At 37.5% G+C, this 24,730-nt stretch overlaps 1 protein-coding gene across 1 annotated transcript in view; it reads right to left on the bottom strand.

Moving 5' to 3' along the window:
- Window positions 1-24,730, bottom strand: part of MAN1A1 (mannosidase alpha class 1A member 1) — a 169,752-nt gene that overhangs the window by 104,476 nt on the left and 40,546 nt on the right. The window contains exons 3-5 of the mRNA XM_020899685.2: window positions 23,065-23,161; window positions 20,006-20,121; window positions 4,161-4,241 (exon numbers count right to left, since the gene is read on the bottom strand). Of these exons, the coding sequence (XP_020755344.2) occupies window positions 4,161-4,241; window positions 20,006-20,121; window positions 23,065-23,161 (294 nt within the window). The remainder of the gene's footprint in view (window positions 1-4,160; window positions 4,242-20,005; window positions 20,122-23,064; window positions 23,162-24,730) is intronic.

Genomic DNA, 24,730 nt, shown 5'->3' with positions numbered 1-24,730 from the left:
ACTGGTGATCTGCAGAACATAATTTGGGGAGTGATATTCTAGATGCTGCTATTTACTATCTCCAATAAAGACTTTAGTTTCCCTTGAACTTGTAATAATACAGAAATGCTACTGCTTTTATTTTTAATACTATTTAGTGTTTGGTATTCATCTTATTCTTATCCCATTGGTTTGTACTTTTTGTGGTTATCTGTATTTCTTATATGCACTCTGGAAATCCTGTGACTTGGTTTTAAAAAAAATACTACAACATATTTTAACTGAGCTAGGGCATTTTAAGTTTTGAAAATGTACTTCACGTGTCTATTGTTCTTTTGGTAGGTTTAGAAATTTACTGACATACTCCATTATTGCTCAGTGTTTCTAACTGTGATTTTCCTGAGGTATGTAACCCAAAGCAGTGGTTCCTCTTCTGTTTTTGCAGCATAAATTTAAGAATCTTAAGCTTTATCAATGTAGGCTTATATACTTCTGATGGTGATTTGTAAGATGTTCTCAGAATACGCCTGAACCCCAGCGATGAAATGAGAATGTTAAATTATGGTGATTTAGCAGTCCTTCTACGAGATAATTTAGGAAGACGAATTTTCCTAGACTATCTTAGTAATACCTTATCTACATAAAAGTGTGTAGCATAGAACTTTATCAACAATCAAAAACCAACCGATTCATAGTGTGGCCATGCTGATGTTTTCTATTAAATGAATGCCTAATTTTTCATTTTGATATGGAGACAAATAGATCAAGCTCAGGCTTAGGGTAAATAGTTTTTCCTTGATCCTATTCCTGACAGCCAATTCTCCTGACTGCATTGGTCAAATGACAGGTAACTTCAGTGATGAGGTAACTGGAAGGAAAAAACAGGAGATGATGGTAAAACAATCTAATACTAATTGTTTCTCATCTGGCAATCCCACTTTAAAGAATAAATATATTTAATGGTTGATTATAGCCACATTATTCAAACTATAGGAATACTGAAAACAACCCAACTATCCAACATTTAGGGAACAGTTAGTGAAAACTGTGGTGAGAAGATGAATCTTTAAGAACTAAAATTAAAAATATATTCTATATAAACATAGAAAAGTATATAAGAAAAGAAATTAAGTTAATTTTTACCATAAAATTAAAATACAGAAAATATAGATAAAATTAACACAATGTTTTGCACATGGATAAGGACAAAGCATATATACTAAAAGAATAATTATTTTCAATGGAAGTGTTCTTTATGGTCTTTTGCTTACTATAGCTAGCTAAACATAGAATTTTAAAATACTCTTACAAGGTCTTAGGCAAATGATTTTATCCAGGCAAACTGCATCTGTGGGTATTATATTTTTAGCAGCAAATAAATATATGTCTCTAATAAGAATGCACATATATAGAAACAAACCCAGGTATATAAACTTAAGACACTGTTATGAGTGAAAAAGTATCCCAATTTACATGATAAATATTTAGAAGAAAAACAACTGCTTCTCTTTGCATGCTCTATTACCCTATCTGAGTCCAGATACAATGAAGTAGTCCTATTTCCTCCAAATTGTCTCACCCCCATAGAAATGATGACGAGAGTTAAAACCAAGTATGTCACATCAAAAGTAATGAGAATATGCAGACACTGTGTACTCAAAGACACAAATGCTAAAAGCAGAAATTTGTTCAGTAAAAAACCAGTAGCTAATTTTAAGTTGGAGTTTTTAAAATTATGGATTCCCTTGCTTAGTGTTTAGAAAGTCCTAAACCAAAATGAACAACTGAAGTTATCTGGGACTGGACAAAGGGAAGAAGAGGGATAACGAAGAACAGGATTTAACACAAAGAGGACAGATTAAGAGGAATACAGAAGCCACCTATATACTTTGAAAACCTCTATGGTAGAATAAAATCTACAGTGAATGACAAGTTGTTTCCCTATTACTAGGAAAGTATCTGAGAGACAGAAACAAAGGCACGAAGCCTTTCTCATTAAACGTTTATTGCTTTGCTTAAGCTTGTTTGAAGGAGCACAGAAACACATGAACTAGTATACTAGGTAAGATCCACTCTTGTCCCAGCCAGACTGCTGAGACTGACACAAATCTGATTGATATTCAAATGAAGTATGTGACTGTTTTTCCTTGATGTCAGCTTCTAACACTGTTGACATTAAAAGTGACATCCACTAATGACTCTGAGTGGACATTTAGGTTGTTATTCATAAAGTTGCCCAAAGCCTTTTGAGGAAAAAGCATCTATGCCCTTCATGAGCATGATACAAAAATCTTTTCTTAATCTACTGATAAAAAGCAGCTAAAAATGAAAAATTTCTTCTTTGCTCTGAGCAGCAGATAATCAAAGAAGCCTAACCTAGGAACAGCTGCAAAACACTTTACAAGGACTTACTGGCCTACAGGACTTCTAACTGGGAAGGAGAATATCTCACTCATTTTCTGAAATACTAATTTTTATATCTCACTTGCCAAGCTTTCTTTATTTCAAATTTTTTTTTTATTAAGCTAACATTATACTAACATCTCTGATGACTCAGTAGGTGAAGAATCTGCCTGAAATGCAGGAGACATAGGAGACAGGGGTTCGATCCCCAGGCTGGGAAGATCCCCTGGAGGAGGAAATGGTGATCCACTCCAGCATTCTTGCCTGGAGGATCCCATGGACAGAGGAGCCTGGCAGGCTACAGTCCATGGGGTCACAAAGAGTCAGACATGACTCAGTGACAGGGATATATACTAACATTAAAATAATTTTTAAAGAAAGAAATCCACAAACTTGCTACTCTATTAAACCTCATGACTTTGTCCATAGGCATATATAATTTGTAGTTTTAATCACATGATACGTAACCTAATGGAGCCAGGCTTTTTAAAAGGCACTGTTTAACATTTTTTGACATGCATGTTCTGCTGAACTTTCCCAGTGTGCTCACTCAATTAGTACATTATAAAAGAAATTCAAGATTTTGGATCATTTTTATTATCATTATTCTAAATTCTTTTTCAGGTAGATTCCCTATTTCCTCCTCTTTTGTTTGACTTGGTGGGCTTTTTTCATGTTCCTTTAGCTGTTGGGTATTTCTCTGCCTTTTCATCATGTTTAGATTGCTGTGTCTGGAGTGGGCTTTCTGTATTCTTGTGGTTTGAGGTTCCTTTTTATTGTGGAGGTTTCACCCAGTGGGTGGGGTTGGACGATTGGTTTGTCAAGGTTTCCTGGTTAGGGAAGCTTGTGTCAGCGTTCTGGTGCGTGGAATTGGATTTCTTCTCTCTGGAGTGCAATGGAGTGTCCAGTAATGAGCTTTGCGATGGGTCTCTGTGTTAGGTGTAGTTTTTGTTATACATTGATATGAATTAGCCCTGGATTTACATGGATTCCCCATCCCAGTCCCCCCTCCCACCTCCCTCTCCACCCGATCCCTCTGGGTCTTCCCAGTGCACCAGGCCCGAGCACTTGTCTCATGTACCCAACCTGAGCTGGTTATCCGTTTCACCCTAGATAATATACATGTTTCAATGCTGTTCTCCTGAAACATCCCACCCTCTCCTTCTCCCAGAGTCCACAAGTCTGTTCCATACATCTGAGTCTCTTTTTCTGTTTTGCATATAGGGTTATCGTTACCATCTTTCTAAAGTCCATATATATGTGTTAGTATATTGTAATGGTCTTTATCTTTCTGGCTTACTTCGCTCTGTATAATGGGCTCCAGTTTCATCCATCTCATTAGAACTGATTCAAATGAATTCTTTTTAATGGCTGAGTAGTATTCCATGGTGTATATGTACCACAGCTTCCTCATCCATTCGTCTGCTGATGGGCATCTGGGTTGCTTCCATGTCCTGGCTATTATAAACAGTGCTGCGATGAACATTGGGGTGCACGTGTCTCTTTCAGATCTGGTTTCCTTGGTGTGTATGCCCAGAAGTGGGATTGCTGGGTCATATGGCAAAACTACTGTAATGATGTAAAGTAATTAGCCTCCAACTAATAAAAATTAAAAAATATATATATATATATAAAAAAAAAAAAAAAAAAAAAGAAATTCAGTATATGCTAGAGGCCAATCAAAATGTGAAAATTTAATGGATACCACAAAAGTCATACAGAAAATATGATTTTAAGACACTTCATAATTCCTATTTATAAGTCACTTTCCATCTTACCTCTGCTCCAGACAGATAGTAGGCTGAGATTAGTCCACCAACAAAGCGTATATTTACTTCAAAAACAGAAACTTCAGCATTCTGTGGGAAACAGAATAAAGGTCATGTATAAGTGGTGGGATACAACTGAGAAAAATATCACCATGAAAAGTGCATGAAATATTTAAATTTTGTTCAATCTTAGATGCTTCCTTAGAGAACTTTATACACAAGAGGAAAAAGCTTTGTCTTTTAACTGTGTCAAATATATGTAAATATTATAGATAATTTTGACTCTTAAAATAACAATTATGAAAATATTTATAAAATGAAGCTATTTCCTCCCTCTATTCAGTAGAGGTTAAGTTCAGTTCAGTCACTCAGTCGCGTCCAACTCTGCGATCCCATGGACTGCAGCACACCAGGCCTCCCTGTCCATCACCAACTCCCGGAGTTTACCCAAACTCATGTCCACTGAGTCGGTGATGCCATCCAACCATCTCATCCTCTGTCATCCCCTTCTCCTCCTGCCTTCCATCTTTCCCAGCATCAGGGTCTTTTCAAATGAGTCAGCTCTTTTCATCAGGTGGCCAAAGTATTGGAGTTTCAGCTTCAACATCAGTCCTTCCAATGAACACTCAGGACTGATTTCCTTTAGGAAGGACTGGTTGGATCTCCTTGCAGTCCAAGGGACTCTCAAGAGTCTTCTCCAACACCACAGTTCAAAAGCATTGATTTTTTCGGTGCTCAGCTTTCTTCACAGTCCAACTCTCACATCCATACATGACCACTGGAAAAACCATAGCCTTGACCAGACAGACCTTTGTTGGCAAAGTAATGTCTGCTTTTTCATACGCTGTCTAGGTTGGTCATAATTTTTCTTCCAAGGAGCAAGCGTCTTTTAATTTCATGGCTGCAGTCACCATCTGCAGTGATTTTGGAGCCCCTCAAATAGTCAGCCACTATTTCCACTGCTTCCCCACCTATTTGCCATGAAGTGATGGGACCGGATGTCATGATCTTAGTTTTCTGAATGTTGAGCTTTAGGCCAACTTTTTCACTCTCCTCTTTTACCTTCATTAAGAGGCTCTTTAGTAGAGGTTACAATACTCAATATTCTCTGTGCAGATGTGACAGGCTCAGGATATTCTATTATTCTGATCTGTGTTCTTTTATTTTACTCATTTGACTGTTTGGCCATAAGGACTTTATACATTGGCAGGTAGTTCAACATTACTCTATAACTCTTCCCGCATCATTTTAGAATATTAATAGCACAGCTAGAATGTAAATAGGATCTGAAGTTGGAGCAGCGTGGGTTCTAGTGCTGGATCTCAAATATCCTGCTTTTGGTCTGGGATGGTCATATTTCTTTGAGAATAAGTTTCATCTCTAAGTAAAGGATTATGTGTTGGACTTCACAGGTGACTCAGTGGTAAAGAAGCCTCCTGTCAGTGCAGGAGATGTGGGTTCTATCCCTGGATTGGGATGATGCCTTTGAGTAGGAAACGGCAACCCATTCCAATATTCTTGCATGAAAAGTCCCATGGACAGAGAAGCCTGGTGGGCTATACAGTTCATAAGATTGCAAAGAGTCAGACACAACTTAGTGACTGAGTGCTGAGCAATAATATATGTTGAACCTTGTTAAATTAGCTCTTATATACATCAATAATAGCTTGCTTTTATTATTATTTACAAAGTACTATATCATGCATTATAGAGTCATATAGTCTCTTTATATGACTAAGTCTTTTAATCCTCATACCAACTGTATGAAATAACTGCTATTCTTTTGTCCATTTTACAAATGGAAAAACAAAATTATAGTGGTTATTGTGACTATTTTAAGGTCAGGCAATTAATAAGTGGTTGAATCAGGATTTAAACTTGAGTACTCTGATTCATGGTCTAGGGCTCTATTATCCTCATTCCTGTGACACCTCACATGATAATGCATCAGGTATCTTTATTTATTAATGGTCATATAATTCTGGCATATAATTAGTAATTATTGCCAATAATTGTTTTATAATATTTGACTACTACATTGATCTGTCCAACATTCTATTATAGATAATTTAGCACAGCTAACCTACAATAGAAGTTAGACGTACTTTGTTATCGAACCAAACTTTGGGTCTGCTTGCCCACACAACATAGCCAATCTACTGACACTGGATTGCAGTGAAGGAAAGTACAGTGTTTACTGCACGATGCTAATGAGAACAAGGGCAGTTCAGGCTCAAAAGACCTAAACTCTTGATGGCTCTGAGGGAAGGGGTTTTAAAGGCAGTGTGAGGGACGGGACTGTAGGGTGCATGATCAGCTCATGCACCATTCTCAGGATTGGCTGGCATCAAGGTAAAATTTCAAGCATCATCAATATTCTGTTTTCAACTAGACTAGGGTCTGTGTGCTTACAGTCAGCAGCTTTCATCTGGGGTGGGTCTGTTTCCTGTAAAAATAACACAGGAATGTGTGCCAGGCCTTTATCTATATCTTTCAGGGAACTGGGAGTTCAGTGATTATGCTATGTGGCATATTTATAATCTAAATTGCTACCAGGTCCCAGGCCCAAAAGCTATTTTTTGTTTCTACATTTCCACATTTCCTAATCATTAACTCTTGAGCCAGCCTTTTGAGACTCAAGAGAGGCCTGGAAGACTAAAGTAAAAGTCTTTTCCTTCAAAGGATGGGGACACAGGGCTTGTATATTGTTTCAACGCCAAGCTTTTGTTAAGCTTCTTTTCATGGTCACTGGGCCTACACGATAATTGTTCACTTTTGCCTGACATCAAATCATTCACTGAAATCACAGAGGCTAATAGCAAACTAATATATGGAGTCAATATCCAGCAGATGAGCTTAGTCACAATTTTCAGAGAAATTATTTCCTTTAACAAACATTTATTAAGCAACTACTATGTGCCAGGCACTGTCCTGGGTTCCAGGGACACAGCAATGAACACTCAGGTCCTCAACTTATGGAGTCTACATTTTAGTGGAAGAAAATAATTTCAGGAAAAAAAGGATATGTATTTTCATTTAATTTCCACATGTTATCTCTCAAAAGGTGTAAGGATCTCACAAAATAAAGCTAAGTAATTGCTTAAGTTACAACTTTGTTTTTCAAAAAATTTCTTGCAAAAGGAAAATCATGAAAATTACTTATAAGAGACAATGCCTAGGTTAGAGTTAGGGAAAACCATCATAATATATGACTCTCTGGTGAGTTCGTTTAGTTGTATTCCCTAATTTGTAATATGTACCTAATACCTAATATAATTTGATTAGAGAACTTTACATAGTAATAATTTATCTGTGATGTGTATCACGCTGAATGAGTATCATATAAATATTGGTAGAAGCTTTAATATTCAACAAAATTACTGATAAGGAAAAAGGAAGGAAATTATTTATTTTTGCTCACACAGCCATTATTCTTATGTCTAAAACCCTCAAATCTTATCACTCTCAATTTGTACTTGTGGTTTTTAGTTTTTAAACCTAAGAACAGTCCTCCACATTTCTGCCTATTGAAGCATGTTGATTTTATATTCTTATTCTAGCTTTGGGTTCATTTGCTATACATTCTCTTTTCCTCCTATGAAAACTTTGGATAACTGGGACTTTCATATAAATATCTGATAAATATTATTGCAAAGTAGAGGACAGAGCCATGTCAAACACCATCATAAATATATCTTCAGCAAGACATCAGTCACTTACAGGGTACAGCTGTTCAACCACTTATTGATCCAGCAATGTGTTCTAGAACCTAAATTCTATTTATCTTTCTCTGTCCGAAGATATTGAGAGATGGTTTTGCAAAGTGCCCTGCTCAAGGTCAGTGCTTTGTCTTCTGAATTTATCAGATCTAATAGTTTGGTGAAGCCCGTCCAAGAAGCAAATCTGGCTTGTTAGTGAATCCACGCAGGTTCCTAGTTCCTTGTGTTCCTGTCTTTAAAGATCTCACTCAGGAATGTCAAATCACCATTAGTCACACACAACAGTCAGCATATTTACCTTCTTCTGAAAGCCAAAACTACATCTGAATTCCCAATATATAATTTTTTATTCCCCCCTCCCCACAAAGTTAAATCCAACTTATTTGAAACCTAAGTTTGAGAGCTTTTAACATTTGGGGTTATACTATGTTTTAGGTAAGAAGATTGAAATTTATATACTTTAGGTCACTCTTTACAGATCTGTAGATGAAAAGGACTAAGAAGATAAAAACATAACATCTTGCTTGGCTATAGTGGGGGCAGAAGACTATAAAAACACTGCTCTAGAGGCAGAAAGACCTGGTATTGAAGGTTGGTTCAGGAGACAGCTAAACGTGAGATCCCAGGCAAACCACATATTCTGAGTCTTGGTTTTCCCATTTGTAAAAAGGAACCATGCACTTTTTACAGGGCACTATGAGTCCGTGCATTGCACACAATGCCTGGTACAGGTAAAAGTACCCAGTAAAGAGTTGCTGACATTACACTGCACAAACCTCAGCTGAAGTAAACCAATAAGGCCTAGCTTCCTCAGGGGTGAATAGCAAACCAGAAATTGCAGAATCATAATCTTCTAAATACTAGAATGCAAACTGATCCTTTTGGGAGTCATGTGCCATACCCTTATAAGTGAGTTATGTTTCAAATCCTCTTTTTGAAATATAGTATCCTGACCAAACTTCCTTTTGTGCTTAAAGTACTTTGTACGATATCTGGATTTTCCAAAGTGAACTTCTACAATCTGTGGGTTTGAGGCCAATTTTATAAATGTCTGATTCTAATTTACATGAAAATAAACTTATTAAATTTGAATGAAGATACGCATCCTATTAATATTAATGCAGAATCTTTTCAGATGCTCTGAAACTTCTCCAGTGATTCACCCTAATGACAGAAGAGGGGTCCGGGCAGGGAGAGAACAGTATGTGAAGGATGGGAGCCCCAAACAGCCTGCAACACTAAAATTTTGTGTGATTTATCTTAACAGTGTAGATTTTGTAATCTCCTTCAATCCGTGTTGTTTTTTTTACATATATAATCTTTAAAAAATTAAAAAATGGGAGTATAAGTGCTTTAAATGTTGTGCTCATTTCTTCTGTACAACATCATGAATCAACTACATGTAACCATATATCCCCCTCCCTCTTGAGCCTTCCTCCCATCTCCCGACCCCATCCCACCTCTCCACATCATCCCAGAGCATCAAGCTGAGCTCCTGTGCTATACAGTAGCTTGAGTTTACTTTAAATGAGGTTAAATTCCTTAAATCTTTAAGTAAGGTCACATTTCAGGAACATGCCCTATGTATTCTATGGTGTCTAGTACACAGTGAGAGTTCACACATGAGTGCCAGTTTGAGAAGTAGATCCAGTCTTTGTTTAAACTGCATGCACAATGGATGAGAAAGGGGAAGGTGGACATTTTTGGCTTAAAGCCTACCCCCAAAACTATGTAGGCTGGAAAAACTGCTCTTTCACTTTGACTTTCCTCTACCAATAGCTTTTGAATCAAAGAACACACTTAACCAGAATCACACATAAATTTAATAAAATATAAAGTTCTCAACTAAAATCAAGAGGTGAAATCACGAAAAAACTAGGCGTCCTTACTAATGTCTCTTATTGCTCAGGGTGTCTTAGACTGGTAATTTCCACATTAAGTTAACCCTTTCCTTAGTATTGCTGTCCTCTGGCATATTAAGTGTGTGTATATGTGCTCATGATATACAAATATATATAAAGTGAAAGTCACTCAGTCGTGTCTGACTCTTTGCAACCCCATGGACTATATAGTCCATACAATTCTCCAGGCCAGAATACTGGAGTGGGTAGCCTTTCCCTTCTCCAGGGGGTCTTCCCAACCCAGGGATCGAACCCAGGTCTCCCGCATTGCAGGCGGATTCTTTACCAGCTGAGCTACAAGGGAAGCCCTGCAGCTTAAGAGAAAGAAAAAATGTCTGACATTTGCAGCCTATTTTCTCCGTTTGGGGGCCCCTAGCCTTCCTGCTGTTACCCTCTCATTCTCCCCTTTTCTTTTAGGAGAATTATGTTGCCAAAGGAGAGGAGTGTTGTTCTCCTTCTGTAACTGCTTCTGAGCTGATAAAGGGTGTCGTACCTAAATTGGTGAGGCAACATATTCTAACCCTCATATTGAGGGTCTCTAATACAAACATATATCAAACTTCTCCTACTAGAGAGGATGGTATTTTAAATAACTCAAATAAATTTATTAGGTTGCATTTTTTATAAGCAACTTATTCACTTATATAAGCAAATTATAAGATGATAAATTTTAAAGTGAAATAACAGGCTTGACCATTTGTATAACAAACTAAGGTTGTAGAACAGATTCAGCTATGGGTTTTGACTGAGGAATTATAGAGGCGCAAACTTTCCTTGATAGATACATTGCACCTTTGCACCTTCAGGCTTTAAGATAATTATCTAGAATCAAACCTGCATCAAGTTTAAGGAACTCTCCTTGATTCTTAACTTATGTTCCATACAGCAGGACAGATCAGATTGCTTTAAACTGAAAAAGACTTCTTAGAAAAGAATTTTTATTTCCAGAAATATCTTAATTTTAAATATCTTAATCCTATTTTCTATTCCAATTATTAGAGTTTTTTTTTTTTTAAGACTAATTCTCTGAGCCCTAAAATCAGAGAATACTTCTCTGCTAGCTATTCCTCTAAACTCCCTGTCAGTTTTCTACTCAATGAACTATAAGCAAGGAACAAGCAAGTATTAATAACAGCTGTCCCACTACAAACCAATGCCATAACTGTTTAATAAAAACTGCTCCACTACCAACAGGTGGAGGTGTCTAGGTGATAACCTAGACAGCATATTAAAAAGCAGAGACATCATTTTGCTGACACATTTCCATATAATCAAAACCATGGTTTTTCCAGTAGTCATGTATGGAGTCATGCATGTGAGAGCTGGACCACAAAGAAGGCTGAATGCTGAGGAATTGATGCTTTCGAACTGCGGTGTTACAGAAGACTCTTGAGAGTCCTCTGGACATCAAGGAGATTAAACCAGTCAATCCTAAAGGAAATCAACCCTGAATATTCATTGGAAGGACTGATGCTGAAGCTGAAGCTCCAGTACTTTGGCCACCTGATGCGAAGAGCTAACTCACTAGAAAAGTCACTGATGCTAAAAAATATTGAGGAGAGGAGGAAAAGGGGGCAACAGAGGATGAGATGGTTGGATGGCATCACTGACTCCAATGGGTATGAGTTTGAACAAACTCATGAAGATAGTGAAGGACAGAGATGCCTGGCATGCTGCAGTCCATGGGGTCGCAAAGAATCAGACTTGACTGAGCAACTGAACAACTATATGCTTTATCTTACTGAGAACCAGTGGAAACAGCATTAGACTTTTCAAGACAGGTAACTACCTATAAGTCTTGTCTATGTTTGGGCTTAGCATACACATTCACTTGTATGTGGAACTTCAAAGTGTGTATTGCAGTAACATCTTGAGGACTGCATCTCCTCTTAATAAATTAAATTATAATATTAAACAGTATAGCTTAGTATAATATGTGTTTGAGCAGCTCTTAACTTCATGTTTAAGTAACATGATAAACCTCTTAAGATGAACAAAGTTCTTTGGGCAACAAAGATAGGCAAATCACCTTCTTCTCTCTGTTAATAGGTTAGTTTTACCAAGCAGGTCCAGAAAGACCCTCAAGTAGCAGTCCAATCTATCGCTGATTACTGTCAGAGGGATCATAGCTCAATATCCTTATAGCCAAAACCCAAATCATTTCCTTTGGCAGACACTGATTAGCATTCAGAGAGAAAACACTGAATAGCTCCATTTGACAGGATAATTAACTTAGTTATCTACACCATCAGGATGTTAAGGCTGCTTGAAAACAGAGCTTTTATAAAAGCAATACTAAGGCAAAGGTCACTTCTCCTATACTCCATGGTATGGAGCTCTGGACCTAAGCCAAGAACTCATTCAGGCACTTGAAGAGATCCCAACTTGCATCTTAAGGTTATTTAACAACCTTCAAATAGAGAACCCTACAGCTTATTTTCTAAAAAGTAGGACGGCATTCCAATTGGGTAACAGAATAATCTGAATCTTTAAAAAATACAGTCACTGTTGCTACCAATACCTCTGCTATCTAAAACATATGGTGTTCATTACAATTAAAAAGCACAATTCAAGTGCTTGCCAAAGATCAGTCTCATTGTGTTGCTAGTTAGAGTCTGGAACAAGCTAATCATCTAGCCTTTGTCATTCTTAAAGCTCATCCTCTCATACAGAGATATCATTTTACCTCAATGCAGAAAAAGGCTTTTTAATATAATTTTAAAATAGTTTTGATTTTTACTGAGGGTTTATATAAGAAATTGTTATCTGGAGAAAATGTCTATGACATAAAACTCATTATGGAAGGCAGTTTTCAATATTCCTCATGGAAAGATCTAGGTGATCAATACTTCTTTAAAGGCATAGTAGAGAGAAGGAAGTTCAGAAGTGAATTTGCAAGGCCTAAATATGAAACTCCTGATTACTGTTCTTAGGTTAATGATCTTCCTGCATCAGGAGCTACCAAAAACTTGTTCTGGAAGTAGGTTAGGTAAAAACAAGCACATCAGCTGCACCTGAACTGCAGATCATTTCTAATTTAAAAATACGACATAGTGCAGCTACCCATGTTCCATGCCAGCTTCTCTACTAGCTGAGTCTAGCACAGTTTGTCAGGAAGTAGGACAAGATAACAACGTCTCATCATTTCATTAATCTTCAGTGAATACCTATGGAATGACGTATCCTAATGAGTACTGAGATATCAAGATTACATGCCTACTTTTGAGGGACTCAAATTCTTTGGCTGCCTATGTATTTCTCAACTCTTGGCATTTCCTCTCCACTAAAAACAGGGTCACTGAGTTAGGCAGATCTTATAAAAAAATCACAGCTCTTATCTGATGCATGATTTGGGGCAGATTAATTAGTTAACTTTTCATCTATAAAAATAGGGAAAACACCACTTACCTCCGGGTAATGTGTCACAAAGACTAAATCAGGTAATCTATGAAAAAAATCACCTAGTATTAATACTCTGTATGTCTCAGTACTCTTTAAATAGTAATTTCCTTTGTACTTTCTTCATTTCCTAAAAAACCTGGCCCGAGCTAGGTAATTTGACTATTATTCCTGCTAGACTATAAGCTTCATTAGGATAAGAACTTGACAATTAAAAGGCAATTACTATAGCTATATTTAAAAAGGGTAACTAAAAAGAACCTACTGTATAGCACATGGAACTCTGTTAAATGTTATGTAGCAGCCTGGATGGGAGGGAAGTTTCGGGAAGAATGTATACATGTGTATGTAAGGCTGAATGCCTTTCGGGGTTCACCTGAAAATATCACAACATTGTTAATGAGCTATTCTCCAATACAAACTAAAAAGTTAAAAGGTAATGAGTACATAATTAATATATGCATGAATTAATGAATGAGTAATGAGTAGCCAAGGATCTGCTTTAGATTCCTTGTCCCAGGACTACTTCAAATTAAAACCAGAAAACTCAGTCACCAGAGTCTACCCTTACAGTTTTCTGCCCAGACCTACGTGCCTTTAGAGACTTGGAATAAATACAAAGCTCTACCTGAAGCCCCTGCTCCTACAGATTATCTCAGTGATTTAAGTCAGTTGTTAAAAGTCATTTGAACTTTGTACTACCAAGTATGCAAACTCAATCAACTTGCTATGTCTTAATTAAAAGAAAATGAGTTTTGGTTAATGACAGTATAAACCAATAAAAAAACATGTACTTTATATCTCTAAGTGACACAAATCAAATATTTCACATATAAACAAATCTATTCTTGACTGTAAGATTTATTTATACTCAGGAGCACCACAAGATAAAACAACTCTCAATAACAGTGATTCTATTTCAGTTTCATTCTTATTTTTCCCTTGCAATAAATTTGGATGCATTAACTTTTTTCTTGCATTACCTTCATACTGTCAATTAAAATACCTTATCAGGAAAAAGCATTAATTTGAAAACAAGCAACAATTTATCCAGGCTGGAATGATACTACACGTTATCCATAAAAATAAGTTTTCTGTCTCTGTTTAAGCTTTTCCAATTTCTCCTTCCTTTACATAAATGCAACAATGTTTTCAGCAAGAAAAATATAATTGTTGACACAACTGCCAGAATCTCTGGGTAGAACGAGTGAGTACAGGACAGATTCTTTTATGGGACATAATAAAACCAACTAGAAGACTGTAAGCTGAAGCACTTTAAATCAATATAGTTGTCCTGAATTTATATGTTATTAATTTTAATATGGGAAATATTATCAGTTTGATGTTACTGATAAACTTTTGTATTTTTAAAGAAAAATATAGCAATACCCAAAGTTGTTGATGTTCAGTCGCTCAATTGTGTCCAACTCTTTGCAACCCCCTGGATTGAATACTCAAGACAGAACTGCAAAAAATACATTTCAAGACCTCTCACATTAGGACCAGTAAAATAAACTGAAATTTGAGACCCGTGACTATGGTTTTTGAAAGTCTGTTTTGAAGGGTACAGCCCAAGATTATCAATAACAGTTCTAAAATGATATTTTATATAAAAAGTCTGAGAAGTCACTGAATAAAATCTTACAGAAATACAAAAATACAATTTTAAAGAAACAAAGTGCAGTATCTGAGGCATCACTCAGCTGATCGTCTAATTCCTTTACCTGACAAGTAAGGAAGTCAAAGAATTTGCTCTTCAGAACTTCTAAATAGCCTGATACCCCCTATTAGATTCCCTCTGCCTCTTCACAGGCCCCTACGGTCCACGGAACACATTCATGTCACCTGGTCATGGTCTGAGGCCAGCCAACTGCCTTCTGTCACCCTGATGATTACTGTGCGAGGCTAGGCTTTTGTGCTTCATCCTTTTAAATAAATGATTCCAGGGTTTCTCAGACTACCACTGGACATGAAAAGCAAAGAACTGCTGCAGTGTTCAGGGAAGCTTTGGGGCAGCAACGGCATAAGAGCCGAACAAGGGACCTGGATACTCTTTAGGCCTGTGTCACTGAAGTCTACGCTCCTGTCTTCCATCATTAGACTCTGGAAGAATCTAGTTCTCATTCTCCTCCTCCTCCTTTTCTGGAAGAGAGGATGGGGAGGGAATACATTCTCCATTCTCTCCTCCATATATAGTTGAAGACGTTCCATAATTCTTTACCAGTAGGTAGCTGAGTTTACTCAGAAATAACATGGCAGGGCAAAAGTACTCTTAAGAAAGAGCTGCTGTTGTTGTTCAGTTGCTAGGTTGTATCCGACTCTTTGCAACCCCATGGACTGAAGCACAGTAGGCTTCCTTGTCCTTCACCATCTCCTTGAGTTTGCTCAAAGTCATGTCCATTGAGTCAGGTGATGCCATAGAACTATCTCATCCTCTGTCACCCCCTTCTCCTCCTGCCTTCAATCTTTTCCAGCATCAGGGTCTTTTCCAGTGAGTCAGCTCTTAGCATCAGGTGGCCAAAGTATTGGAGCTTTAGCATGTCCTTCCAATGATTATTCAGGGTTGATCTCTTTTAGGATTGATTGATTTGATCTCCTTGCTGTCCAAGGGACTCTCAAGAGTCTTCTCTAGCACCACAGTTTGAAAGCATCAATTCTTTCATGCTCAGCTTTCTTCATGGTCCAACTCTCACATTCATATAGGACTAATGGAAAAATCCTCAGAAAGAAACCTTTTTGTTCACTGCCTTAATTTTTCACACTCAGGTCTATTGGTTATATTTGAGCTACCACAGGTCATATCCAACCAAAAAGGCATAGAACCTTACAAAATCACTCAATCCTTGAGCCTGTTTTTTTTTACCATATTTAAAATAAAAAGGAAAAAAATAAAATAAAATAAAAAGGAAAAGAAGAAGTGAAACTCTCACTGTTTGCAGATGACATGATCCTCTACATAGAAAACCCTAAAGACTCTACCAGAAAATTACTAGAGCTAATCAATGAATATAGTAAAGTTGCAGGATATAAAATTAACACACAGAAATCTCTTGCATTCCTATACACTAACAATGAGAAAACAGAAAGAGAAATTAAGGAAACAATACCATTCACCATTGCAACAAAAAGAATAAAATACTTAGGAGTATATCTACTGAAGGAAACAAAAGACCTATACATAGAAAACTATAAAACACTGATGAAAGAAATCAAAGAGGACACAAACAGATGGAGAAATATACCGTGTTCATGGATTGGAAGAATCAATATTGTCAAAATGACTATACTACCCAAAGCAATCTATAGATTCAATGCAATCCCTATCAAGCTACCAACAGTATTCTTCACAGAACTAGAACAAATAATTTCACAATTTGTATGGAAATACAAAAAAAACCTCGAATAGCCAAAGCAATCTTGAGAAAGAAGAATGGAACTGGAGGAATCAAGCTGCCTGACTTCAGACTATACTGCAAAGCCAGTCATCAAGAGTGTATGGTACTGGCACAAAGACAGAAATATAGATCAATGGAACAAAATAGAAAGCCCAGAGATAAATCCACGTACCTATGGACACCTTATCTTTGACAAAGGAGGCAAGAATATACAATGGAAAAAAGACAGCATCTTTAACAAGTGGTGCTGGGAAAACTGGTCAACTACTTGTGAAAGAATGAAACTAGAACACTTTCTAACACCATACACAAAAATAAACTCAAAATGGATTAAAGATCTAAATGTAAGACCAAAAACTATAAAACTCCTCGAGGAGAACATAGGCAAAACACTCCCCGACATAAATCACAGCAGGATCCTCTGTGACCCACCTCCCAGAATATTGGAAATAAAAGCAAAAATAAACAAATGGGACCTAATGAAACTTAAAAGCTTTTGCACAACAAAGGAAATTATAAGTTCAAAACTGAACCAGGAAGAAACAGAAGATCTTAACAGACCTAAACAAGCAAGGAAATCGAAACTGCAATCAGAAATCTTCCAGCAAACAAAAGCCCAGGACCAGATGGCTTCACAGCTGAACTCTACCAAAAATTTAGAGAAGAGCTAACACCTATCTTACTCAAACTCTTCCAGAAAATTGCAGAAGGTAAACTTCCAAACTCATTCTATGAGGCCACCATCACCCTAATTCCAAAACCAGACAAAGATGCCACAAAAAAAGAAAACTACAGGCCAATATCACTGATGAACATAGATACAAAAATCCTTAACAAAATTCTAGCAAACGGAATCCAACAACATATTAAAAAAATCATACAGCATGACCAAGTGGGCTTTATCCCAGGAATGCAAAGATTCTTTAATATCTGCAAATCAATCAATGTAATACACCACGTTAACAAATTGAAAGATAAAAACCATATGATTATCTCAGTAGATGCAGAAAAAGCCTTTGACAAAATTCAACATCCATTTATGATTAAAACTCTCCAGAAAGCAGGAATAGAAGGAACATACCTCAACATAACAAAAGCTACACATGACAAACCCACAGCAAGCATTACCCTCAATGGTGAAAAATTGAAAGCATTTCCCTTAAAATCAGGAATAAGACAAGGGTGCCCACTCTCACCACTACTATTCAACATAGTTTTGGAAGTTTTGGCACCAGCAATCAGAGCAGAAAAAGAAATAAAAGGAATCCAGATAGGAAAAGAAGAATTGAAACTCTCTGTTTGCAGATGACATGATCCTTTACATAAAATAAAAAGACAGAACATGTCAATTTCCACAGGTCCCTTTATGTTGGAAAACTGTGTCTTTTATATTCTAAATTCAGCTATAGGCAGGCTAAACACAGGCTCATCTGATTCTTCTTTAACTCAGTGATTTCCAAAGTGGGGTATTTATGGCAATTAATTAGAGGAATAGGAATATGTTTTTAATTCAAAGAGGTAGGAACAGGACTCAGTGTTACGCCGCTGCCTTTAATACTCTGGATGGTGCTGGTGAGAAGAGCTCCACAATGCAGAGGGGTCAGCAGGGAGACGCCCTTTCTCTGTCCATTCTCAACATACAGCATGGTACTTGTGCCTGGTTATGGGGATTTACAAATATTAGCAAACGCTTAGCAGACAGAAAGAGGCTTACAAGAATTTCTGCAAAGTAATCTCAGATTAAAAATAATACAGTGAAGTAAGTCAAATACCACATGATATCATTTATAGGTGGAATCTAAAAAAATGATACAAATGAACTTATGAATCAGAAACAGACTCACAGACATAGAAGACAAACTTCTGGTTATCAAAGGTGAAAGGGGGAGGGATAAACTAGGAATTTGGGATTAAGAGACACATACTATTGTATATAAAATAAACAACAAGGACCTACTATATAAACTCAGGGAACTCTGTTTAGTATTTTGTAATAAACTATAATGAAAAAGAATCTGGAAAAAAGTATGTGTGTGGCTATGTGTATGTAACTCAACTTAAAAAAAAATACCGACGATACCAGGGCCAACTTTTCCTGTTCTAAAACCAAGTTCTTTGTTAATCTCATTACGAGGTAAAGCAATGACTGTGGAATTAGATTTGCTCTGACAGGATGTAGTCCTAAACTATCAAGAAATGTTCACTACCCATAATTATGAACCTGTTCCTTGATGTACAGTGGGTACTGAGGTTTGTTAAAAATGATAGCATGTGTACAAAGTTTTAAAAATATTTCATATAGAAATTGACAAAAGTTTATATTGGGAATTCCCTGGCCATCCAGTGACTAGGACCCCGTGCTTCCACTGCAGTGGGCACAGGTTCGATCCCTGGTCTGGGAACTAAGATCCTGCAAGCTGCGTGATACAGCCAAAAAAAATAGTTTATACTGATAAGGGTCTACAATCAATAAAGTTTAAAACCTTATTCATGGGAAAGTGGATGCAGCTGCTGCTGGATGCATGTGGCGTGGTCAGATAAGCTACTTTATGGTATTACTGACTCGGCATCCATTTTGTTTGGCCAAGTGGCTGGCAGGGACTTTAAATGAACACTAGTCCCTCAGGCAAGGTTGTGCCCTTGATAACAGCCCCAGGGTCACAAGCAAATGCCAGTTCCTGGTAGGACTCCCTCTTGTGATCATGTTTCCCCCACCCCCAGGGCCCACTCTCTGTGCACCCTTCAGAAAAGACCTTACTGGAACCTACTAAATTGGTTTGAATTGACCAATTTGGCCTTACCTTCGGAACCCTGAAGCACTCCACCCACCTACCGTCATAAAGGCATATGCCCCGGGGCCTGTCTGTCTGTACTCTGCCTCGACCTCCCTGTGTGGCCCCTGGAGGCGAGTCATGTACCTTTTCAGGACTTGTTAAGTAATAAGCCTCTCTATTTCAGTTTCTCTTGTGGTCTTTCACTGAACTGCAGCTTACCATATAACACCCTGGGTTCTAGCTAACAAAGGTTCACCTAACAAAGTTGTAATATTGCACCATGGAACAGTGCAGAAGCACAAGGCTTTTGTGAGGCTCAGAGCTCTGACATACAACTATCTGTAATGTCTAGATAAGCCCTGAGGCTCTGATTTCTAATCTGTAAAGGTGTGAAAATAATACTTATTTCCTGGGGCTGCTGTGGGACTTGAACAAGAATATTTGGCATGTGTAGGTCTTAATAAACATTAATTTCTTCATTCTTACTCTTAATTTGCCAAAAAAAAAAACAAAGACATGTATTTGTGTAGTAAGGTAGGGAAAGTTAAGAATATAGTATGATACTATTTAAAATTGCATTATTTGTTTCTGCTAGGCTACAATCTGCCCCACAGGGGAATTTATCCATGTTAACTGAGATTTAAGAGCAGCTTTTGTTTAACTTACCACATTAAAATTTAGATTTTCTTCAACCCATGCTTGAGCCTCTTCAAATTCATCTTTCATATTCATAATAAAAAGTGTATCCAGGGCATCTACTATTGTTGCTCCTTGGATATTACCTGAAAATATCAGAAAAATATTTATTCAATAAAAGACCTTTGACAGATCCATACATCCACACTGAGCATACCTTGGAGAGGAAGTGAGTAATAACTGAATTTATTAGTAAACAAGAATATTGAACACAGTCTAAAGTTCTTTCAGTGAAAGAAAATTTAAAAGTTGAATCAAACCAAACTAAAATTTATCACAGGCTATAGATTGGTACACTAATTTTTAAAGTCTTTTCTGAGTTGCAGAAAATAAATCTCTTAGAAATTTCATTTGTGATCACATTCTCTAGCAAGAAAAAAAAAAAGACCTGAAACCAAGGAGCAACACACATATTAATTTTAATGTAATTATATCAAAGTGCACCTGCACAAAACTGTTTTAATTATAATTAGATCTAAAATTGTTTAGTGATAGCTCTAAGAATCCATTACTCAAAAATGGAATTCTACCCCCTCTCTGCAGCTCTGACCGACCCTAACCTCTCCTCCCGTGTCCTAGCCAGGACTGACTCTCATTCATTTCCTTTCAACTCCCCCAACAGGAAGACTTTACATTGCTCTTTCACTCATGACTTTCTATCTCCCATCATAACTATATATATGCATCTCCTTTTAGCCTGTGAAGTTTCTCAAAATAGAGAAGTCATGTCTTATTCACCTCCACATTCCATGCTAAAAGACTTGGTATGTTTTTAAAGGCTTAAGAATAAATTTAAAAATCATCACTGTATTAACAGAGAACTAAGGAATCTCTTCAATAAAGATTATGGCAAATTTACAACTAAATGCTTTCTTAATGGTATGAACAACTTTCATAGAGATAAAAGCAAAACTGGAATTATTTTTTTTTTAAAGTTATAGTAAGCAATAAAAAAATTAAGAACTCTGAGTCTGCAAGAAGTGTCTGGGTTTCTCTCTTCATTTACCATCACGCATGTTAACTGGTCACCACGTCCTCAAAACATACTTTAGAATTATCTGAAGCCACGTGTACTGCTACCACTCCAGGTCTGACTCTCTTCACTTCTAAAGTGAGTCGCTGTGATGGACCAGCCAGCCCTCCCTAACTGTTCCTGCAATGTCCTTCTCCCTACCACAGAGTCTACTGTTTTTCAGAACTTCCAATGATTATCTACTGAATCCACCCAGTCCAGTTCAATTGCTCAGTCGTGTCTGAATCTTTGCAACCCCATGGACTGCAGCACACCAGGCCTCCCTGTCGTCCATCACTAACTCCCAGGCCTCCCTGTCATCCATCACTAACTCCTGGAGTTTTCTCAAACTTGTGTCCATTGAGTTGGTGATGCCATCCAACTGTCTCATCCTCTGTTGTCCCCTTCTCCTCCTGCCTTCAATCTTTCCCAGCATCAGGGCCTTTTCAAAATGAGTCAGTTCTTCGGCTCAGGTGGCCAAAGTATTGGAGTTTCAGCTTTAGCATCAGTCTTTCTGATGAATATTCAGGACTGATTTCCCTTAGGATGGTCTGGTTGGATCTCCTTGCAGTCCAAGGGACTCTCAAGCGTCTTCTCCATCACCACAGTTCAAAGAATCCACCCGGTCCTTCGGTAATTCACTATCTGTACATATGTCTTCTGCACTAGGTCATAAACTTTGCAAAGATTTGTGTTTATTAATCACAGAGCTGGGAAGGGAGCCAAACACATGGAAGGTCCTAAATAAATGGAAAAGTACAGTGGGGTGATGAGGAGCAGACTCTGACCTTAGCCAGTCACACGTGGGTTCAAGTACCAATTCAGCCAGTTAGTAGGTGGCTAGCACTGGGCAAGCTGTTCTCTCAGTTTCATATTTCTCATCTATAAAATGCACATAGTAACAGGGATTAAATGAGAAGATGCACAAATGGCATTGTGGCATATAGGGTCAGCTGATACTGTTACTTGTTACAGAATGTGATCTGTTTAACAGGGGGCTTCCCAGGTGGCGCTAGTGGTAAAGAACCTGCCTGCCAATGCAGGTGATGTGAGAGATTCAGGTCTAATCCCTGGGTCAGAAAGATCACTTGGAGGAGGGCATGGCAACCCACTCCAGTATCCTCGCCTGGAGACTCCCATGGACAGAGGAGCCTGGGGGGCTACAGTCCACAAGGTGGTAAAGAGTCGGACACAACCCAAATGACTTAGCACACACTATCTAACAGCTTCAGTTAAAAGACAGGACATCAGCTTTTCCATGGTGATTTCAGAAGCATCAGGCCAAGATTCACATCCTCCCCCCGCCCTTCATCCTGTTACTTATAGACGAAATTGTGAGAACTGAAGAGGAATGGACCTCAGGGAGAAGGGCACTGGGGAGCTCTGCGACCCAAGGAATCCATCTAACGCTTCTGTTACTTAGCTTCTGCACCTCCACAATGTCAATGTTATTAATACATGAAGAAGGTATTAATCACAGAAGCAGGCTGTGAGGACCCAAAGCAATAAAATGATGCCAAAGTGGATAAATGGAAGTTCATATAACAGTCGACTCCATCCTCACTTGCTCTCACAAACAAGAGAAATTCAGAGCCAAAGCTGGGAGTCACCGAGACACAGCGAAGGTCACCACGGCTGGCTGCCTTGGCCAGCTTATTGATAAAGACACAGCTTTTATCCGACAGGAAGCAGTTAATGCAGCCAACAAATACTCCTCTGCTATGTACCACATGGGAGCTAAAAATCAGGATACTGTGCCCATATCCATTAAATAAGGATCTTTGGAAGTGTGCCCCAGGCATCAGTATTTTTTCAAGGGACGCAGGTGGTTGCAAAGTGCAGTCAGTGCTATGTCTGAAGGACACACTACACACAACCTCTGCAGACAACTCATCAGGTGTGCAAGTCTCCTGGCAACACAAGCTGGAGGGGGACACAGACTTTCTCCACCACCCACAAGTTCAGCCGATTGGAGAGAAGTTACTGTCAGGAATGAGCCAAAGCACATTCTACTCACCAAACAAACTGCTTGAATGGCCTCCTTTTGACACAGGCTTCAGTTCGTTTTTACCCCAGGCATAACGTTTATAATTTTTCCAAGCATGTTTCATCATCTGAGAAAAGAAATAAAAATGGGATTATAATTTGAATTTGAGATGTTTTTGCTTCAAGACAGATCATACATCGATGATCTAAAGGTTAAAACACTAAAACTCACTGCTCAGTTAAAAGGATGATGATAATTAAAAGGGGGACAATGGTATGAATAAGCTGGAACACACACATAACATACAAATCCACATCATCCCTTTATGTCTACAAATGGAGACTTTTTTAATCCATTTAATCTTATTTTGTATATTAACACACAACATTTTCAAAAGTCAGTTCCCAGCAACAGAAACTTAACATAAAAGGATGAAATCATTCTTAATAGATAAGTCTAAGTAGATAAATCATTCATTTATCTATTTCATCCTCATAATGCATTAAATCTATAAGGACTGTATACTTAAGATTCCCCCTTTTTTGCATAAAGTTCTCTGTACTTCATATACAAATATCCAAAGTTATTACTTTAAACACTGATGTATCTTGACCAAGACTATATGGAGAAGTATTTTTGAATGAATATAGGAAATGAAAAAAACAAGCTAATTCTATATATTCCCAACCTAGATGTCTTGTACCAGGACTGTTTTTAAAGTCCAAAACTCTCTGTCATAAATTAGTTGTATACATTTTTCATTTTTAAATTTTATTAATTTTAACAAAATTAGTTTACTTACATATAATGAAAATCAATCAATTTCTTCTGGCTTAGAGACTAAGTTCTGACCTATTGTGCTAGATATTAACTCTAGCACAAAATGAATAATAATCAAGGAAAGAAATTATTCTCTAAGAGCCTATCAAAATAGTTGTGTAACTATTACATAATTACACAGATGTTTCTAATGACTCCAAGAATATACTTCACCTACTTATTTTTGTATACATTTTTTAAAAAGAGTTGAGGACTCCTCACCTGTCCAGAATTTATTCATGCCACTATCCCCAGTCCATTAGCAACAGTAACTAAAATAGGAACATAATGGGGAAATATTCTAATCTGGCTCCATATTTTAAAATATCTTAAAAAGCATCAGTAAAGTTATACATACTATATATAGGCTGTTTATCACTAAAAATCTTCAGTGAGATCAGTAAAATTTTATTAGTAAAAAAGTCTTCCTACGTCCCCCCAAATAACAATGCACATCTGTCTTCAATCACTCTGTTTCAGTATAGGATCTTCCTAACTCACCACTACTGTTAGTAATAACAGCTACCAAAAAATCTGTACTATCTGCTCGGTACTCCACTAAATGCTCTATCTTCAGTACTGTATTCAATTCTCATTACCACTCTATGAATAATGTTGTATTGTCACTGTTTGGTAGATGAAAAATTCGAGACTTTGAGAAGTTACAACACAAACATGTTTACTCAAAGTCATGACATTTCTCCACAGCTGTGGAGCCGGGGTTCATCCCTGTGTTGGCCTGACTTCAAAGCCATTGGCATTAATCATACACTGCATAAACTTCCTTTGATGAGTCAGCAACAGACCCTTCCTTTGATGAACCAGACTGTTGATCTTCTAACCAGCAACAGAATGCGTATACAGTAGTGTTTTAGAG

The sequence above is a fragment of the Odocoileus virginianus genome, chromosome 19 (genome assembly GCF_023699985.2).
Source record: "Odocoileus virginianus isolate 20LAN1187 ecotype Illinois chromosome 19, Ovbor_1.2, whole genome shotgun sequence".
Taxonomy (NCBI): Eukaryota; Metazoa; Chordata; class Mammalia; order Artiodactyla; family Cervidae; genus Odocoileus; species Odocoileus virginianus.
The sequence above is the reverse complement of the archived record's forward strand: the minus strand, read 5'-3'. Positions and strand labels throughout refer to the sequence as shown.